This window comes from Vitis vinifera, chromosome 9 (assembly GCF_030704535.1).
Source record: "Vitis vinifera cultivar Pinot Noir 40024 chromosome 9, ASM3070453v1".
NCBI lineage: Eukaryota > Viridiplantae > Streptophyta > Magnoliopsida > Vitales > Vitaceae > Vitis > Vitis vinifera.
Window position 1 is genome coordinate 2,395,243 of NC_081813.1, and position 21,290 is coordinate 2,416,532.

Genomic DNA, 21,290 nt, shown 5'->3' on the forward strand with positions numbered 1-21,290 from the left:
ATAACCTAGTATTTTTTTACAAATATATATTGATGTAATTGAATACCTAAATTTTGACATAATACGAATAGGATTTACGAACCTATGTACTTATAACCAGACATTAATTTTTACACATATATTAATATGATCGATTGTCTAAATTTTGACATAATAAGAACAAGACCCGTATGCATAACTGAATTATAAACCTACTTATATATAACCAAGCATTTTTTTACAATTTTATTTTGAGTATAATCAAGTGCCTAAATTTTAACACAATAGGAACAGTACCCACAAACATAAATTGTGAGCCTCCTTATGACTTATGCGTTTTACGACTGTATGGGTTAATGTCTACCAGCTAAGAATCAACCACTTCATGCAATCCAAAAAGAAGAAGATAGGTGATTGGGCAGTCATCACAATGTATTTTTCTTAATCATCAACCACCATTTTAGAATTTTCATTAAGATGATGTGTTCCGATGCTAATGTGATTAAGAATAAGGGTAGATTCTTCCACCAAGTTGCTTAGTTTTGCTGGGCATTTTTTGGTGGGACACCTTCAGATTCAACGTGGTGTCTATCCAACAACACCACGTTGCACTGTTCTTCCTTTTTGTGTGGTCCTCCAGGGTGAAGTGAAAGTTTCCAAAAGGCGACTCGCAACTAAGGAAGCCAATATGATGGTAAATTGAGAAAGAGGCCTCTCAAAACATTTGCTAAGAATCTTAATACCATTTGTAATAACCCATTCCAAAAAAGAAGCATAAAACCGTAAACTCAAGCTTCAATCATCTTGAACGATACCTATACAAGTCGATATGATGGTAAACTGAGAGAAAGGTCACTCAGCTCAGAATCTTAATATCATTTGTAATGACATGTTCTAGAGCCAATGAGCTCTAATGGTTGTAAAAACCGTCTACATTATTAAGAGAAACCCACTATATATGTAATATGTTAGTAACTTCTTCCTGAGATGAGATATCGCACATTCACAATATGGATTCAGGTTAAACTACAATTAAAGTGCAAGAAGAACAAACTTCAAAAAGCATCAGAATCAGAGAAGGATTGTCTTGGCCTGTTGAAAAACAGGTAGAAAAAACGGATATACCAGATGGTTAATAGGAATGAAGAAGTTGATAACATCACAGAAAGCACATGAGAGCAAAGGTTCAGCGTAAATAGCTGATATCATATTTACAACAGAAAGCATTATCCAAGTATCAAACCAGATGCTCAATCAAATTCCAGTAGCATTTAACTGATTTGCAGTCTACAATTCTTCATGGCATTTTCTTCATAACTGGATCATAATGAGTATCAAAACCAAATACTCAATGAAATTCTAGTAGAACTTAAAATCAATTTGCAGGTAATGAAGCCGTTCTTGTAAATGAGGCTGTAAACCACTATAATTCATCGTGATGTTTTCCCTCTCGTGAAGAAGGTTGCGGCTGGATTTCTAGAAGATATGTTGCAGCCAACGAAGCATGGAGTGCAGCGCCATAAGGAAGAGCGTCTTCGTTGATTTTGAAGTGGGGTGAGTGCACAGATGGAAGCCGCCCGAGTGCTTCATCCTTCATTCCAAGGAAGAAGAAGTATCCGGGCATCTCCTCTTGGTAGAATGAAAAATCCTCAGAACCCATCAATGGTTGCATGTCTTTAACATTATGAACACCAAGCATATTCCCCACAACGTTTTGAAAGTGTTTGTGCAAGTTTGGATTGTTTATGGTTGCAGGGAAGAGGGGTTTTTCTTTTTCATGAAAATCAACAGTGGCATTGCACCTCTGTACTGCAGCTTGCCTTGTGATAACCTGTCAGTGAACAGAATTAGTATTAAATTAGAAAATACCATAAGAAGTTAGAAATTCAATATAAAATATTGCAAGTAAGAATATAGGGAGAAATCAAGATAACAAATCATTTTGAGTTGGGAGGAGCAACACATCTAGATATGAATAAAGCACATGACTTCAATAATTAGGAATTTGTTCACATATATGTGATCTATGTTATTAATTCACGCAGACTTAGTTTCTGTTCTACAATAACTGTTATTTAACTGTCGTACCTCCTCAATTCGCTGCTTGAGTTGCATAATGCTTTCCTTTGAAAAGGCTCTAAAGGTGCCACCGATGGTTACAGAATCTGGAATAACATTGAATGCACCACCTCCTTGGAATTTTGCAACCGTAACTACCTGCAAAATGAAGGTTTTAGGTCAATGAGTTTGATAAATAAGGTAATGTTTCATGGAACCAAAAAAAGCCAAATTTTCCAATGAATGTATTGACAGAAGAAGCAGAATGTTATATGATTTTCATATACTGGCAAAGTTTTAATCCTTAATTACTTTAATGGATGAAGGTTTGTAGCTGCCCATTTTGAACCCTCTTGATTTCACCTCTGGTGAAAGACTTCTTGGCATAGACTAAATTTTTCTATGAAGAGAGAAAAATCCCTTCGGATATATAAACCTAGTGGCTGAAACTACCCTTAGAGTTGTTTTCTGCAGCAGCCTAAGTTTCACTACCTAGAATCCTAGATAATCGTGATACCAATCCTTTTTACTTGCTAACTGAAATTCTTTCCTCTACAATTAGTAGAGATAGCAAGTGTGATGGAAATGTGGCTGGTTTCTCAACTATAATTCCAATAGGTTTGTCGGATTTTCAGGAAATGGAAGCAGAAACCTTCTATATTCTGTTCTAGTGTGCTGTTATTGAGCATTCCAAAGAGCCAAAACCAATTAGAAAAACCACATGAGTCAACCCTCCAACCAAATTTCAAGATTAGCAGTTGAGGCTATAAAAGATTAGAGCAAATTCTGTAGAAATAAAGATGGTGTATTATAAGTAAACAGGTCCAATTAATTATCAAAGGCATTTCTTAATATTTGACAGGGAAGAAAATGATAAGAAATGAAAAGGAAAGAAATTTCATGTGGAAAGATGAAGGTACCTGTGACTCCAGCGGATCAGCTTCACGTGAGACAAGATGTTGTAAGCTCACAATCACATTAGAAGCTGCCAATATTGGATCGATTGAGTGCTGAGGAATGGCTGCATGACCCCCCTTTCCACTTATTACTGCTTCAAAGAAGCCACTTCCAGCCAAAAGGGGACCAGATCTTGATGCCACTTCACCAATGGGCAAGTCAGGGGAGACATGCAACCCAAAGATAGCATTCACATTTTCTAGTACTCCAGCATCTAAAATTTTCTTTGCCCCTCCACCTCCTTCTTCAGCTGGTTGAAAAACAAGAATGACTGTTCCCTGATAATAATATAAAAGAAGAAAAAAAAAAAAAAAAGGAAAAGAAAAAAGGAATAAAATCATTTATCCACAAAAGAAGGAAGAAATAGGAAGCTTGAATGTATTCAAAACAATAATAGTCATGAAAAATTTCCCATACATTTTAGTATTTTATTTTTAGTAATGGTATTGGCAGGAGCTTTGAAATTAAAGAATGCTTGAGGCCGCAGTAGTTTTTGTCTGTCTTCAGTTAGCTTTGAAATCAATTTATTAAATATCTACAACTAATAAATAGAGTAGCATAAAGAAAACAAGATACAAGACAACAAATCGTTTGAAGCAAGTTCTTATTGTAGTAAAACCTGTTAGAACACGGTAGTAGATTTATTGTTTTCCACAACATTTAGTAAAATTTTCCTCTTATTTTCAAATAAATTATTATAGAAAATTATCTCCTTTTCTAATCTAACAAAATCCAACATTTTTCAATTTTAAACACTTCAAATCTAAATATGTAATAAACACTATTATTTAGAACAAAGCTATAGTGTATATGTTTAAGATAAAGTTTACGAAAAGTTGGTCAGTTTTGGTGAGACATGTGTAGACACGTACTAAAGCAGCTATCGCCTCCTTACATGCATGTACAACAGTTGACAACAACCCTAAGATACAACCCCAATGGCTTGAAATAGTATCTCCACGAGCACATGTTCATAGGAAGATTATTTGAACCATGCAAATCTCGTTGCCCGAGTAAGAAATAAGAGAAGCAAAAAAAATCTGTTTTCTGACTTTGAGAGGAGTACATATCGTTCCTTTTCATTTGTTGACGTCTACAAAAGGTTAGGAAGACGTGACCTTTTGTGGCCAAACATGGGTAGGAATCATTTTGTACACAAAAATGCATAACAATAATCCCATGCCTTGGAAATATCTAAAGTTATAAATTACCTATTAAATTATGATTTTGTAATCTTAAGGAAAATCGGACTACCAAATCAATACTTATTAAGGTTTATCCCGTTTTCAATATGAGGGAAGTTTTAAACTTCTCTTTTAAACATCAAATTCCCTACAAAAACAAGGTGCAATGTACATATAAAATCTACACAGACGTGCATTGATTACAATTAACCCATGATTTCATGATGATTCCTGCTTATCTCTCTTGGTTGATAACAATTTGATAATAGTTTAATTGGTTATTGAACAAATGCCTCATGAAATACTTTTAGTTCTTAAACCTTTTGGTGGTTCATCTACTAGGCATTTTACACCAGATAGTGTTCATTGTCAGTAAATCCTACAAATTTATAATGATTTTAAACGAGCACCAGCCCAATGATTTATCTGAATGTTGTGAAAATTTGCTCTGAAGGGACAGGAAACATATATCATTTTCAGCTAAACTTCTCCCCCAAGCACTCATGTTCCCTTGTTTTGGGAACCCTAATTTCACTTTAGAACTTAAACACATAAATGAACCTGTGGAGAAGCGATAAAGAGAAATGGAGCCTAGAAACCCACTCACATAAAGGATGGTAGAACAGATAAATTTGGGTAAAAGGAAAGCAAATTATTGAGCAAGTATCAAGAGACATACTTGTAACTCTTCACGATGCTCTTGAAGAATTTTTGCAGCCCCTAGAAGCATCGCAACATGGGAGTCGTGCCCACAGGCATGCATCTTCCCAGGAATTTTACTCTTGTGCTCCCACTCCACCATTTCCTATGAAGATCAAACCCCATCAAAATAATTCACAAAAAATTTGCTTTGATGGGAAAAATAAATAAAAATAAAAGAAGAGACCTCTTGTTTGAGATCATAGCAAATATAAAGCAACCAAGTCACAATACTACTCATCCAACAGCAGTGTAAATACCAGTAGACATCGAAAAATACCCCAATTTTTACGCCAGTAGGCTAATAGAGTTAATGCAGAATCAGGCAGAGACAACATGAAAAATACCAAAATTCAAAGAAAATATTAAGTAAGCAAGGGCTCATACTACTCATGACTCATCCAGAAGCTCTGTAAGTACCACCATACAGCAAACCCCAAATTTGTACACCCTCGTTGAGTATCAAAATTCAAAGCAAAAAATGAGAAGAGACTTTCAAAGCAAAAATGGAAAGAGACCATCAAAATTCAAAGAAAATATCAAGTAACAAAGCCCTCATGGTATGCATCCAGAACCAGTGTAACTTCCCCCAATTTCAAATACCCTAATAGGGTAAACATCACTTCACACAATCAGACAGAAATGATAACTAACAAGAGACCATCAAAATCCAAAGCAAGTATCAACTATCAAGAAACCAAGTGCTCGTATTACTCATACAAAATCAGCAAGAAAACCACAATACAATTCCCCCGATTGTAAAAACCGTTATAGATTTAATAAACATCATTCAAACAATCAGGCGAAAACAGCAAGAAACTCCTGAAATCCCACCCAACCTGCATAGCAAGAGCGTCCATATCTGCTCTTATGGCAACAAAAGGGGGTTCTCCGGTCCCAACAAATCCAAGAACGCCCGTAACTGCAACTGGGTATTTATAGGGTATACCCATCTTATCCAACTCTGCTCTGACAAGCTTACTGGTCTCAACTTCCTCAAAACCAAGCTCTGGGTTCTCATGTATCTTCCTCCTCACACCCACCAGCCAGTCAACCACCTCTTGTTTTCTAGCAAAACTCAGGAAATTTGTGGGAATATTTGAGCTCAAAGAAGACTCTGAGGAGATAGGTGTTGGACCAAACAAACACAGGATGAAAATCCACGAAACCCACTCGGTATAGGTCATGGATTCGTTGAAATTGAGCTTGAAAGAAGCGATTCTGGGCAAGAAGGAAGGGGAAAGAGGAGGAAACCGAGGTGGGTTTGAGTGTGTTAGCTGCTGTCAGCAATATAGCAAATGGCACCATGTAGGAATCGAATAGGGCCCGTGAAAGTGTTGGGTGGCGGCTAAGCTTGGCTTCTTTTCATTCTTATTTATCTTTTTTTTTTTTTTTTTTTTCCTTAATGGATTCATTGACTGGGCAGTCGATCCATCACCTCTGGCACAGTCTAACCCACGTGCTTAATTTCTATTTCCCACGTGTTGAAATAAGTTTCGTTTCCTCTTTCCTGCTTTTATTCTTCTTCTAGTTTGATATGGTTTTAAAAGGAAATCCAAAAATTAAAATATGACTAAAATAATAATAATTTTTATATAAAATAAAAAAAAATTATTAACTTATATTGAAAAATTAATAATTTTAAATATATTTAAAAATTTGAGGCACCAAAGTGTAAACCCCCATTTAGGGCCTTTCATGCAGCCGCTCATTTTGCCACGTGGAAGAGCCTTGCTCAACCACGTGTCTTCTTTTGAGAGGATAGTGCAGAATCATATGTTGCTTTTGAAGTGCCAATGGAAGGTTGACAGGTGGCATGAGGATCTGCAGGCCGTTGTCTTGAGGAGCGTCTTCTGTTATTAGCAGGGTAGTGGTGCTGGGGTAGAGGGGGTTGCTGCAGAGATTGTTAGAGATATTTTGGGGGAGCTTTTGGCAGGGAGCTAGCGGGAGAAGGGAGGAGAGATTTCGGAGAGCTGTTTTAGGAGATACAGAGAGATATTGTTTCTCTGGAGAAGATTGAGCTTAGACTGAGTTTTTGAGAGGGAGAGATTATTTTTTATCAGAAGAGGAGAGTGAGGTTTTTTGGGAGAGCGGTAGAGGAGATACTGGGGATTCAAGGCTGTTGGAGGAGATTCTGCAAAAGAGAGAGTGCAGAGAGTTTTTTTTTAAGGGAGTTTTGAGCTGCTGTGAGGTGGGTGACTTCACTTGCTAGAAGAAGGAGACTCAGGTATGATTTCCATAGCTATGTTTATTTTTCCATGTTCATGCCCCTTTCATGGTGATATCTGAATATCAAATGAGGTTCTATCTGGATATTTGAACGTATTTACTGAGTATTTTCGTTGGTTTTTGGGATCTTGAGCTTGCTTGTACTCACCCTTTTGCTTGATTTCTATCCCGTTTCAATGTCCCCTGTTTTGAGATCTCTCATGAGATTCCCACCTTTGTTTTCGTTTTAAAACTCGTTTTTGAATTTTTATTTTTATTTTTATTTTTCTTGAACTGATTTTATATCCGAGCTCATTGAGGGTATGGGAAATGAGACTTGTATGAACTCATTTGGTTCCCATCTGCTGTACTCTGTTCTGGCTATATTCCTCTGTTTTTAGGACCCATTTGTATCATGCATCAGATCTTCCACTTTCGCCTGATGAAGAAGGGTATTATGAGGTGCGTGATCATGTTGGTTTGGTCCTTGTGCTTTCCTGTACCGAGATGAGTCAATTTTCAAGAGGAGAAGGGTATAAAGATGGGATTAATCATGAATGAGGGTGGTGTGGTATGTGATGGTGCTCGTGGTTTTAGACCTAAGTCTCTACATGTTGACACGGATGAAATCTATAGGGCTATCACTATGAGAAAATGCAAGGAAATCCCGAAGAAATTGAAAGGCATGAACCAGAGATGAGGAGTTGGGGATGTTAAACCTATTGGCTGCCATACCTCACGTCCATCCAACCCGTATACCATGTATCCAACCCATGGTTCAAAGTCGCGGTATCGGTCACTGACTCGGAGGGTCCCGAGGCGTATCGGTCTCGGTGTATCGGCCTGGTATCGGGTGATACGTAAAATAATCTAATTAGAAAATTCAAAAAAATATAAAAATATTATGTAAATCATCAGAAAAATATATACAATTAAATAAGCTAAAAAAATTAAAAAAATAAAATTGTCTCACATTTAACATTATTTAAATAGTTATAAAAGTATCTACTCAAAGTTATTTATGATAATGCTAATAAAAAGAAAGTTATTTTATTTCAAATATAATAACATTAGAAGGTTGTGATGGGAACATGTAGGGATCAATTCCTTTTGGAGGTATGCTAGCTTCTTCTCTTACACTGAAGCTACGTGTCAGTCCGCGCTTAATCCTAGCATTAGAAGGTTGTGAGGAACTACCACCCTACTGATGCTCTTGTCCACCTTCTTCAAAAATTCGACGACTTTCTTTCATTGCTTGTTTCATTTGTCTTCTTTCAAAATCAGCGATAGCAACTTCCTCAATTTCATCATCAGAATCACCCTCATCAATTTCATAAAAATTATCTCTATTTAAGGAATTCAAAAGTCGTTCTTTTTTTTTTTCTTTAATTGTGCTTTTTCTTTTGAAGTATTAGACATATGTTGTCTAACACTATGTGACACTTCTACCGGTACACGTGGACATCCTTCCACTTGTCCAGATATATGTGCGATGTGTTGCTTTAATCTTGTTATACTGTCATGTATAACTTTCCCACAATATTTACACTTTGTGGTTCTTCTACTACCACCAACAGGTTCTGCATGCTCCCAACCAATATCATGTTTTGAAGCCATTTTGAAATTTTAACCTAACCATGTATAAAAGGAAAACAATTTACTTTTCAAATTGAATATATATAAACACATTTATATAAAAATTATAATATTCAATTTTCCACTCACTTATATGTTTCATATTGTTGCCATATAAAAATAAATTGTACTAAAAAAGCAATAAACATGATCTCACCTAAGTTCATCATCTTTTGTTTTCCACTTATTTATATGTTTTTTAAATTAAAATCAATGTAATTGACCATGTAAATGCATACCCTTCATTCCGTATTATTAAATCATTTATGATTATTTGAAGAAAAAAATTTCAATAATGATTAATTTTGTATAGTAATTTAATTTTGCGATATAGTATTAATGTAATTGAGTAATAGGGAAATTTTTTGTCACTAATATAATCTAAATTTATTTATACTAATAGAAAATTGAGTGATATTTTTAAAGTATTCAAGACAATTTCTTGTACATTATATTTTTAAAAATTTTAAAATTCATGAAACAATTTAAAATTATTAATTATGTCTTATTTAGTTTATAAGACATATAGGAATAATATTTGAAAAGAAATAATATATTATATATAGCAACAATATTAAACCATATATAGAGAGTATATATATTAATTTGAAAATGAATAACATATTATATATATTATATTATAATAAAATCATAGGTTAATTTTATTTTATTTTTATAAAAAAAATACTATTTTAGCATATGTTAGAAACATAAAAATATTAACATCTTTATCATTTTTTGGGTTAAAAATTAATAATAAATATTTAAACTAATAATTTTTCATAATATTTTATTTAAATTGAATAATTAATAAAGTTTAACTTTTTAAAAATGAGTCAAAATTTTCATTCCATGTACTCATTTAGAATTGAATTATCAACATAATATTATGAAAAAAATTATTTTATATGTAATTAATTAGATTGGTTTTTTAATTTCAAAATTATTTTTAAAAATTAAAAAATTCATGAAATAATTTAAAACTATTAATTATATCTTATTTAGTATTTGAAAAGAAATAATAGATTATATATAGCAACATATTAAACCATATATAAAGATTATATATATTAATTTGAAAAGGAATAACATATTATATATATGATATTAAATAAAATTATAGGTTAATTTTATTTTATTTTTATAAAAAAAAATACTATTTTAGCATATGTTAGAAACATAAAAATATTAACATCTTTATCATTTTTTGGGTTAAAAATTAATAATAAATATTTAAACTAATAATTTTTCATAATATTTTATTTAAATTGAATAATTAATAAAGTTTAACTTTTTAAAAATGAGCAAAATTTTCATTCCATGTACTCATTTAGAATTGAATTATCAACATAATATTATAAAAAATTTTATTTTATATGTAATTAATTAGATTGGTTTTTAAATTTCAAAATTATTTTTAAAAATTAAAAAATTCATGAAATAATTTAAAATTATTAATTATATCTTATTTAGTTTATAAGATATATGGCAACAATATTTGAAAATGAATAATAAATTATATATAGCAACAATATTCAATTATATATAAAGATTACATATATTAAATTGAAAAGGAATAATATATCATATAAATTAGGAATAATATTTAAGATTTGCAAGACTAAATCCTATTAAATCAAGTAATAAAATTCTAACCTATTCTATGATTGAATTAAATTATTCAATATTCTATATGAATTTGTTACCTAGGTCAAACGACTCAAACCTCCTCCTGCCCAGGCTGCCCTAACCCCCTCTGTTTCTTCTTCTTCCCCAGCAACACCACGCCTCTATCTTCTTCTTCTTCCCCAAAACAGCAACAGCCCTAAGCCCTTACACAGCAACACCACGAAGGCCCTCTTCTTCTTCTTCCCCAACTCAGCAGTCAGCAACACCACGAAGATGTTGATGCACTGATGCAACCCTCTGTCTTCTTCCCCAAACCACGAAGACGCAGCCTCTCGTGGCACGATTTGCTACCTTCCACCAAGCACCGCACCAAAGATGAGGATTATAAACTCCGACAATGGTGGATTTCTTCAACTGAGCCTCTTTTTAAAGGCTTTTGAAAAATTGAAAGGGTCACAGACTCACAGGTTTGTCAAATCTTCACGGGTTTTTTTTTTTATTTTCATAGGTTTCGTAGGTTTTCTTTTACAGAGGAATCTCTGCTTTCTCTGAAAAATCAAGATTTGTTGTGGGGCTTTTTGCAGAGAATCCATTGAATTTTTTCCTCGAGTTGCCCGAGTTAACTCGGAATATCGGTCGACTCATCCGAGTCCAACCGATTCAGGCCGAGTCTAGGTATCTGGTATCGGACTCGTCGCGGTCCACTTCGAGGCGGATACGACTCGGCCGATTTTTTGAACGCTGATCCAACCCACCATTTCTCGCTCATTATTCCATCACCACCTTTTCTCTCTCTACTCTGCCTTTTATACCCATGTCCCATGCTAACCACATGCATGCTTTCTTATTCATTCTATCACCACTTCGTTTGTTCATACCCATCACTGTACTCTCTCTCGGATCTCCATTCACATACTTAGTTTGTCATCTTTTTTTTCAGATTTACATCATTTCACACCCACATCTACACATGCACTCATCATCTTGCATTCTCTCTCTCTACACCACGCTCTCTTTGAATACCGCCTACCCACTAATCCACCCCACACTACATCGTGCCCATCATTTGCAGTTCACCTCTCACTATACCCACGGGCATGGGACTCATTCATACCCTTGTCACGCTACCATCATACCCATAACCCTATACCCATTATACCCCCATGCATATCCGTTTCTCACCACCTTCTCTCTCTCGATATCCCATCTTTTCTAAGCATCCATGGTCAATCCGCGCATCACTCCCAGTATCTTAATCTCTTTCATGTTATCATGCTGCGGCAGTTGGAGAGGGATTCTCCTTCAAGTGATTTCTTTGTCACAGGTGCTTTCAAGGAGATACAATTGACTGAAGGAAAATTGACCCAAGGAGAAGCTCCGCGGCATCACTATGCAAACAGGTCACCAGTTTGTTCTTAACTCCTGTCATCATTTACAGTAGGGGGTTTCGAGGTCACCTACCTTCCCATAGGGTTTGGTGAGATTGTTGATATCAATCTAGTGTGGTTCGTGATTTGGCGAGATATACAAGCTGAAGGATAAAAAGTAGCAGCCCCTATTCACCGAATGGATTTACGGGTTGAGCAGAATATAGAAATCCATGCTCAAATGTCATCAGAAGCAGTCCCGTCAAGCATTTTTGACTGTTTCTGGCCAACTGCAAGTTGAGACTTATGCATGTGCTATTGGCAGTGTTTATACCTTTGGGCCATGTGGCATTCTTGGTTTTCTTCTTATTTGTTTCCTTTGAAAATGATTTCTCAAATCCCCTTTTGTAAATATTTTTCCCAAATCCTGATTTTCAAATAATCCAAATTTTCCCATTTTCCATCCTTAGAATTTTTGGATACCGAAATCCCATTTTCAATAAAATTTGGTTGCCATTTTCCTTCCGGCAAGCCACTTTTGCATTTTCTTTGCTTTTAAAATGTTTTAAAAATAAGTAAGAATTAAATTCCGTAATTCCAAGTGATGGAATTTATGGAATTGATTCATGCAAAATAAATGGGCTTTGGTGGGGGCCTTACATATGAGATTTCAAGATTGATTAACTAATTGTTTGCTTCATTGGCCACATGTGATTGATTTACTCTATTCCTTGATATGCTCTTAATTATATATGTTTATTGTTCACTAACTATGTTTCATGATAGTGCATTCGTGATCGCCGCCCAGGTACGCATCTATTCATATTTTGCTCATTCTTTATACATGTTTTGCTTCTCATATTGTGCATGATCGATTTGAGTATTCATCGATTTTCTTGTTGACTGCCACGTCAGCTTCATTCTATTAGTAGAGACTCGACATTAGGGACTTAGAGGGGTGCTACGGTATTTACCGTACCTTTCCGATAAGTAACCTGACCCTCGAACCCGATCCGGTTTTTCACAGACCGCATTTTTCAAAATAAGGAGTCACACTTAGGGTTTTTCTTTCTTATTTTGTTTACCCTTTAAAAATAAAACAAAAATAAGTGGCGACTCCAAGTCATTTTCTTAATCAATAAAAATCAATTTTTCAAATAAAATAAAAATCGAGCTCGTCATTCGAGTGGGAAACGCATCGAGCAATCGAAATGCGGGGTCCACACAAAGAAATTTCCCATCCCAAATTTTAAAATTTTTTAAAGTGATTTTTAAATGCAAAAAGTAAATTTACATTTTTTGTATTTATTTTTTTATATAAAATTTATTATTATTTTTTGCTTTTTAGAAATAGAAAATATAAAATATATCCAAATAAGGTATAAGTGTACATATAAATACTCTTTTTTTAAATAAAATAAAATGCTAATAAATTTATATAAGATACAAGAAATTTTTAAAACTTGCATGGAGAAAATATAATTGTTAAAAAATATGAATTATTAAAAAAAATTACTACCTTCAATTTAAGGTTTCTAGGATTTTTTATTTTTATATGAAAGTTTCTTATTTAAAAAATAATAATAATAATAATTTGGATATCAAATACGATAACACTTCTTAAAAGGTAGTAGTTTTTAAAAATTAATTAAAAATAATTCTCCGATATTAAAAAAAAAATAAAAAGCTTTCTCACTTTAAATTTCAAAATTTTCAAAATTTAAGGATATGATATTGGAGTTTTTGACTAAAATATTTCCTTTAAAAAAAAGCAACCCAATTTAGTTTAATTAACAATGCCATTAGTAGTTCGTTAGGTACACGTGGACGTCCACGCTGCTCATAGCTATGGCTTTGATTTTTAATGAAAAAATCCACGTGTAGGGAAAGAACTAGAATGAACGTTATTTTTTCGTGTTTTTATTTTCAAGGATTGTTTTAAGAAGTAAATATACAAATATATAAAATAATTAAAAATAAAATATTAATAAATAAAATTTTATTTTATAAAAATTAAAAAATAATTTTTAAAAACCGTAATCAAAAATTATTTTTTAAAACAATTATCCTAACTCATCCTATAATTATTCTTTTCCACTCAAAATTTATCTCATTAAAAAATGAATATCAAATGGTGTGAAAAATAAAAAAACGTTACATTGATTTTATTTTATTTATTTGTATGCATACATTAAATAATTATTGGTTTATTGCATCATTAAATTAATAATATAATAATCATTTGATAATCTTGTCATCAACCTCCTTGATAAAGGCCACCTTTTGTTTTAATCAATTTTGGTTGAAACGACGCCGTTGCACTCTTTCGTTTGTAACCAAGGCAATAGAGTGTTCTCAGCCGTACGATACTTACATAGTTACGCATTCACCGTCGGATCCTCAGACCACCCCCTTAAATACCCAAAACCCAACCCTAACCCTAGTCTTTGCATCGTCCTCATCGTCGCCGGAGACCAATCGAGCAATCACCACCACCCACAATCACAAATGGGTAATCTCTCTATCTCTCTGTTTCTCTACTCAGAATCCAGTCTAGGGTATTCTAGGGTTTGTAGTAAATGGGATGATGCGTTTCAGGTAAGGTTCATGGATCGCTGGCTCGTGCCGGTAAGGTGAGAGGGCAAACCCCAAAAGTCGCCAAACAAGATAAGAAGAAGAAGCCCAGAGGCCGGGCGCACAAGCGGATGCAGTACAACCGCCGTTTCGTCACCGCCGGTAATGTTATCTCTCTATGCTCATATGACCTCCATTGTTTCATTGATCAATTTTGCTTGCAAATTTCCTATTCTGATTGGCTTGAAAATGTGTTCCGAGCTTGTTTTTTTTCGCTTGATGGCCAAATTACAAAGAAAAATTTGCTTTCATGGACCTGTTTCACAGTGGAAATTAGAACTGTAACCAACAATCGATATGAAAAGCATGTTTTTGAAAATGGTTTTTAAGAAATTTTCTGTAATGGGTTGCATGGAATATCGTTTTTATTGGATTTCAAAGGATGCAAACACCTTAACAATTCCTTTGAGGCTTGCATTCCAAACAGACCTTAAGGATTTTCGATGATTTAATTTGTTTATGTTTTCAGTCTGAGGCCATGGATTGTTTGGTGATGAAGAGGTTTGATTCTAATCCTAGTAATTTGTTCTACAGTGGTCGGATTCGGGAAGAAGAGAGGGCCCAACTCATCCGAAAAGTAATTCTAGAATGTAAGAAGTTTTTGTGGGTGGAGGCCATTTAGTTTGGCCTCCCTCAAGCTCTTTGTTTTTCGTTCTACTTTTGCTTCTTTGATTCAAGAACAATGTGTTAGGTTTAGTTTGGCATTTTCATAATTGGATGTGTTGATTTGAATTTTCAGTTTACTGGGAAATGGCATTCTTTCCCAACAAGAACACTATCTTGTTTAGTGGTAGCACTTGGTTTGATTTGTAGTTAGTTTAAACTTGACATGGGTTAGTAGATTTAGAACTCGTTTGATAGTAATTTTAGGAAATGTTTCTAATACTGAAAACGTCTCCTAAAATCACTACCAAACATACTCTAAGAGTTTGTTTGGTAGTGATTTTAGAAAACCCTTTTAAAACTAGTTTGATATGAAAATTGTGACTCATTTAACACATTTAATAATTATGTTCTCCTTTTTAATAATCAAATTAAGTTTTACATATATTCATATGATTAAATGAACTAATTTATTAAAAAATAAATTTAAAACGAGTTAAATACGGGTTAAATAGTTTAAAGATATAATTAGGTTAATAACAAGATTATTAAATGGGTTAATTTGGGTTAAATTTGTATTATACAGATGGACGAAAAAATTATATGTTAACACGAATTTGATCTAAACTCATTTATACTCAATCTAACCCTTCTAATCCCACAACGTATTAGAATTTATCTATATATTTTTTTTAATGGGCCTTGAGCCATTTCCTCTCATGGTCTATGGATTGGGACGGTAAAATTTAATACGATTTTCGTGGGATTAGAGGGATTAGATTGAGTATAAATGAGTTTAGATCAAATTCGTGTTGATATATAATTTTTTCGTCATTTTGTATAATGGGAATTTAACCCGAATTAACTCATTTACTAATCTTGTTATTAACCTAATTATATACCTTTAAACTATTTAACTTGTATTTGACTCATTTTAAATTTATTTTCAAATAAATTAGTTCATTTAATCATAAAAATGTTTGGTTTAGACATTAATCATAAACATATATAAAACTTAATCTAATTATTAAAAAGGAGAACCTAATTATTAAATGGGTTAAATGAGGAATCTTCTATAGTTTTTGTCACGTCACAATTTTCATGCCAACCATACATTGAATTCATATATATCATTTTAAAATATGGTTTTCACAATTCTATAAAATTGAATTTATATTAAAGGTATTTTTTGAAAATATACCTCCCACAATTTTCATGTGGGCCTGATCAGGGTGGGGTTTCTAGGCTATACTAAAAGGCATATTTGCAATAAACATGGCCATCCGAAAATCGATGGCTTTGTGGGCAACCATAGAGGGTATCCCTCAATGCATTCATGGGCCTTTAATGGGCCATGAGCCCATTTCCATTCATGGCCCATGGGGCATAGGTTGGTGATTGGGCCTAGGCAAAGGCCCAATCACAATCAATGAAGCCCACAACCACCACAACTCATTGATGGTGTGTGCAGTATTGACAGAGTCATTATAGCACACCGTTACAGTTTTTTCATTTATGATCCGTACAACACTGCATTTATTTGAATTTTAAAACATTTAAGAACCATTATTTGACTGAATGGGGCCTAGCCTAGCTTAGGGGTTGTTTGGATGGGTTTTTGATGCAAAATCAGATATAAATGGACAACATGGGTTGTTTTTATGGTGAGAAAATGCTCTGCCCGTCACAATCAATTCTGAAATGAACTCTTCCTTTAAGAGGCTGTATGGGAATTTTCAGAAATGACCAGCCCAAGAAGAGAATGGGCCTCTTGAGAAGGATTTTTTATTATTATTATTTTCAAAAAGGTAATAAAAATATTAAAATTTTAAGATTTAAGTTGGGTTGGACTTGAATTAGGTTTTTTCAACTCGAACCTAATCTGAGTTGGGCTCAGTTAAGCCCGTATCTAAATTTTTCTTTTTTTAAAAAATAAAATAAAATAAAAACTTGAAAATGTGTAACAATGGTAGTAATAATATTTTTAAAATTTTGAATAATATATGTGATAAAATATAATAATTAATTTTTTTATTTTAATTTTATAAAATATATTATATGTTGTTGTGGGATGCACTTGGTAGAAGCTTTGCACACGTTGGTAAGCCTAATTTGGAGTCGTTCTCAAGGGTCAAAAAAATGATAACCAACCACATGTTATAATGAATGTTATAATAAATGTTAATTAAGTATTATTTATGACTTCCATTAATACTCATTAATACTATTTATGAGTAACATTAATATTCATTAATAAAAATATTTGAAAAAGATATTAATCAAAGACGGTAAGATGAAACCTAATAAGAATGAAGTTATTTATATTTTTTAGTATTTTACTTTAATTAAGTATTAAGAAGTAAAAAAAAACTAACATGTTTATTTTAGCATTTGGAAAAAAGTCAAATGTTTTGGTTTTTTCTATTCAATCAAAAAATTTAAGAAATGAATAATAAGTCAAGAAATAAATAAATAATTTAAAATCTAAAAATAATTTGATTTTAGTAAAAAGTAAAAAAAAACAAACACCGCGATATTGGGTAAAACTTAATACTTATTACTTAATGACTTAAGTTGATTTTAAGCTAAATTATATTTAAATTATTGACTTAAAATTTATTATTTTATTCTTGTTTTAAGTATTGAGGTCGTTTGATAAAATAAATTTAAAATTTATTTTACATTATTAAATTAACATATTTATTTTCATAAATTATAATTATGGTAAAAAAATGTCTAAGCAACAATGAAGGTGGTGAAGTATTAAAAAAGAGTGTTGAAGTAATTAAGATAAATAATAAAAAAAAAAAAGTAAAATAAAAATATGAACTTAAAAATAAGCTAATTATTTTTTATTTTTTACTTTTAAGTATGTTATTAAGTTATTTTATCAAACATGTTTAATTTACTTAATAACTTAAAATTTTAAATTATTAAATTGTTTTATCAAACATCCATTTTGACATGAACTTAATTGTATAATCATCTCATATGTACTTAGAAAACACGAGAAAATTGTAATTTTCAAATATTACAAATTATTGTTATAGGATATAAGGAAACAATGAATATGATAACATGAAATTTGGATTTGAGTAGTTCAAAATATTTAAATTTTGGTGAGAATGATTTTGTTTTAATTTTATTTCTAATTTAGTAAATGATTCAAACACAAAAAAAATAATAAGAAATGAAATAAATTTTTATCCTCATTTCCTTATTCTAATGCTTCCAATAATATGCTTTAAAAATTTATAAGATTTTTTTATTTTTCAACTCCCATGTGTTATTAACATGGAAATATGCATGCCAAATGTAACAACAAATTGAACAAAGAGCATAATTATTTTAGATTGTGACAAATTATCATTGAGATTGAAATTATTTTCCTTTTAAAGATTCGTAATTTTGTGATGTTGTGGACCTCGCATTTCGGCTCATGCGTTTCCCACTCGATGGCGAGCTCGATTTTTCATTTGAAAAATTGATTTTTATTGATTAAGAAAAATTGACTTGGAGTCGCCACTTATTTTTGTTTTATTTTTAAAAGGGTAAACAAAATAAGAAAGAAAAACCCTAAGTACGACTCCTGGTTTTGGAAAAGGTGATCTACTGAAAATCAGATCGGGCTCGGGGGTCAGGTTACTTATCGAGAATGTACGGTGAGGACCATAACACCCCTCTAAGTCCCTAAAGTCGGGTCTCTACTAATAAAATGAAGTTGACGTGGCAATTTACGAGTAAATCAATGAATATCCTGGATGATCATGCACACACAATAGTCAAGACATGCATAGACAACGATTAGAGGGAAAATGGGTACATACCTGGGCAATGAGTCACCATGCGCTATCAATAGAGAGGGTTAGTGCACAATTTAAGAATAATCGCATGTATGTCAGAGAGTAGGGTAAATCAATCACGTATGATAATCAAAGCAAGCGATCTATCAATCAGTCATAAAGTCACACATGTTGGACCCTCACCAAAGCCCGTTTATTTCACATGAATTAATATCACAGATTCTATTATTCCAGGATTATGAAAAACTCATTCATGCTTATTGAAAGTAAGAGGAGCAGAAGATTGTTTGAAAACCAGAATGGAATTAAAACTACTTGAGAGAAAATCGGATTTTTGAAATTTATTTGAAAATTTGGAATCCCAGAGGTTATTTGAAAATTGGAATTTTAGAGTTTATTTGGAGATCCGACTTTTAGAAACTGAATGTGAGAACGAGAATTTTAGAAATTGAATTTGAACGAGGTTGGGAATTTGAAAAATGATTTGAGAGTTCGGGATTTAAAATAAGTGGATAAGCGGATGAGCGAATAAGTAAATGAATGTGATAGTGACGATGGTGAAATAATAAATATCAGGTAAATAATTACGCATGATGGAACTTTTAGAGGTTGGAGACTAAACTTATAGATTGAAAGTTTAAGAAATTGTTTAAAGATGAGATCTTCAATATATGAACAAGTGAACAAATAAATGGATGTGACAACATTAATAACGAAAATAATTACTAAATAGTTGATTGTGAACAGTGGAGTTTTTGATATTGGAAATTAAATTTGGACGTTGAGTTTTTGAAGAATTGGACTTTAAGGGATGAGATTTTTAAAGGAGGATAAATAAACACATGAAGAATAATAATAATAATTAACAAAACTTAATATTTAAACAAATGAAATAGTGAAAATTTTGAGATTGAAAATTTAATTAGGACGTTAGATTTTTAATGAATTGGGCTTTAGGAAATGAAACTTTTAAAGGAGGATAAATAAACACATGAGGAATAATAATAATGGTTAACAAAGATAATATTTAAACAAATGAAATTGAATAGTGGAAATTTTGAGATTAAAATTTAATTAGGACATTAGATTTTTTTTATGAATTGGGCTTTAGGAAATGAAATTTTTAAAGGAGGATAAATAAATACATGAGAAACAATAATGACAATTAACAAACATAATATTTAAACAATGAAATTGGATAATGGAAATTTTCAGATTGAAATTTAATTAGGAAATTGGATTCTTGAAGAATTGGGCTTTAAGGAATGAGATTTTTTTAAAGAGGATAGAAAATACATAAGAAATAATAATAATAATTAACAAACAAATTTGAATAGTGGAAATTTTGGGATTGAGAATTTAATTAGGACATTTAATTTTTGAAGATTTGAACTTTAAGGATCGAGATTTTTTTCTAAAAGAAATAAATAAATAAATATGGAATAGTAATGATAATTAACAAAAACGATATTTAAGTGAATGAAAGTGAATAGTGGAATTTTTCAAATAAATAAAAATTAAATTCGGAAGTCGGGATTTTGAAAAATTGTTTAAAGATAGAGATTTTAAAATACATAAATGAATAAATAATAATAATAACAATGAAAATGATAATGGTTAAATTCATAAATTGAAAATTATATTCGAAAATTAGAGTTTTGAAGCATTACTTAAAGACGGGAGTTTTAAAGACTGAATTTAAAAAAACCAAAATAAAAATAAAAATAAATAAATCTTGATATCAAAAGATAGAGGATGGATTAAAATAAAATAAGATGTAGTCTTTGTGGTACACTGGGAAGCAAGAGCCCCAGCTAGGAGGCCAATACCCAGAAACAATATCATAGTGATGGTAAGGGTCCAAATAAAAATAAAAACTCTCTATCTACACGCCATAGAAAGAAAGAAAAGGCTTCAACGTCATCCACTAAAGCCCTCACCGGTTTCAGACCCCTGCTGTCTCCACCTAGGTATCACCCAAAACCGGGCCACCTCATTAACATGACTTCTCAAATTTTTGAGAACTGCCTTCTACACCGAGGATGAGGTCCCTACCACCTTCAAAGAGCTGATAGAAAGACAATGCAACCACACGAGGCTTGACTGTCTTTAGACTTTCAGAAGCTCCCAAGGAAATCCCAATTATCACCGAATGAACTACAATCCATGACTCCAAAACCTGAACCATAATGCGATGGCGGGCGAGCTCCGGTGATCTCGGTACACCGGTGGCAAAGCTGGACCCACCGCGGGTGACCATGTGCGGGATTTCATGCGCTGGGGAAGGGAATGAAATAAACGGGAAAGGAGTCATGGGGTATGGTTGAGAAGATGTTGAGTTGAATGAGACGAATGTGGTAGGGGGATCCTATTCCGTGAGCATGGAATATGAGAACCAGTGGGTATGAGGGCTAAGGTGGCCATGCATGGGGGGGAATACGTGTCGAGCAATGAGAGAGAACGAGGGAAGCGGGCTGGTATTCTTGCTCATGGATGGCGTGGGTGATGATAGATGGTTGGATAAATACATAATG

General features: G+C 32.6%; 2 protein-coding genes across 2 annotated transcripts; one reads left to right on the top strand and one right to left on the bottom strand.

The window, feature by feature from the left end:
* Window positions 1-1,061: 1,061 nt before the first annotated feature.
* On the bottom strand, window positions 1,062-6,273 carry LOC100251400 (IAA-amino acid hydrolase ILR1-like 4). Its single transcript, XM_002281285.5, has 5 exons — window positions 5,717-6,273; window positions 4,858-4,983; window positions 2,958-3,272; window positions 2,068-2,196; window positions 1,062-1,810 (listed from the first exon to the last, which is right to left on the bottom strand). Exons 1-5 carry the CDS (start codon window positions 6,062-6,064, stop codon window positions 1,403-1,405), a joined length of 1,326 nt encoding a protein of 441 aa, XP_002281321.1. The 5' UTR covers window positions 6,065-6,273; the 3' UTR covers window positions 1,062-1,402.
* Window positions 6,274-14,096: 7,823 nt separating this feature from the next.
* Window positions 14,097-15,143, top strand: LOC100241142 (uncharacterized). The gene is made up of 2 exons (XM_059739460.1): window positions 14,097-14,228; window positions 14,315-15,143. Exons 1-2 carry the CDS (start codon window positions 14,225-14,227, stop codon window positions 14,677-14,679), a joined length of 369 nt encoding a protein of 122 aa, XP_059595443.1. The 5' UTR covers window positions 14,097-14,224; the 3' UTR covers window positions 14,680-15,143.
* Window positions 15,144-21,290: the final 6,147 nt, after the last annotated feature.

Excerpts from the sequence above, each read along its gene's own strand:
- LOC100251400 (XM_002281285.5), bottom strand. The coding sequence starts at position 6,064 with ATGACCTATACCGAGTGGGTTTCGTGGATTTTCATCCTGTGTTTGTTT. Across the intron at positions 3,273-4,857 it reads AGCATCGTGAAGAGTTACAA|GGAACAGTCATTCTTGTTTT; the intron begins GTATGTCTCTTG and ends TATTATTATCAG. Across the intron at positions 1,811-2,067 it reads TCAAGCAGCGAATTGAGGAG|GTTATCACAAGGCAAGCTGC; the intron begins GTACGACAGTTA and ends GTTCACTGACAG.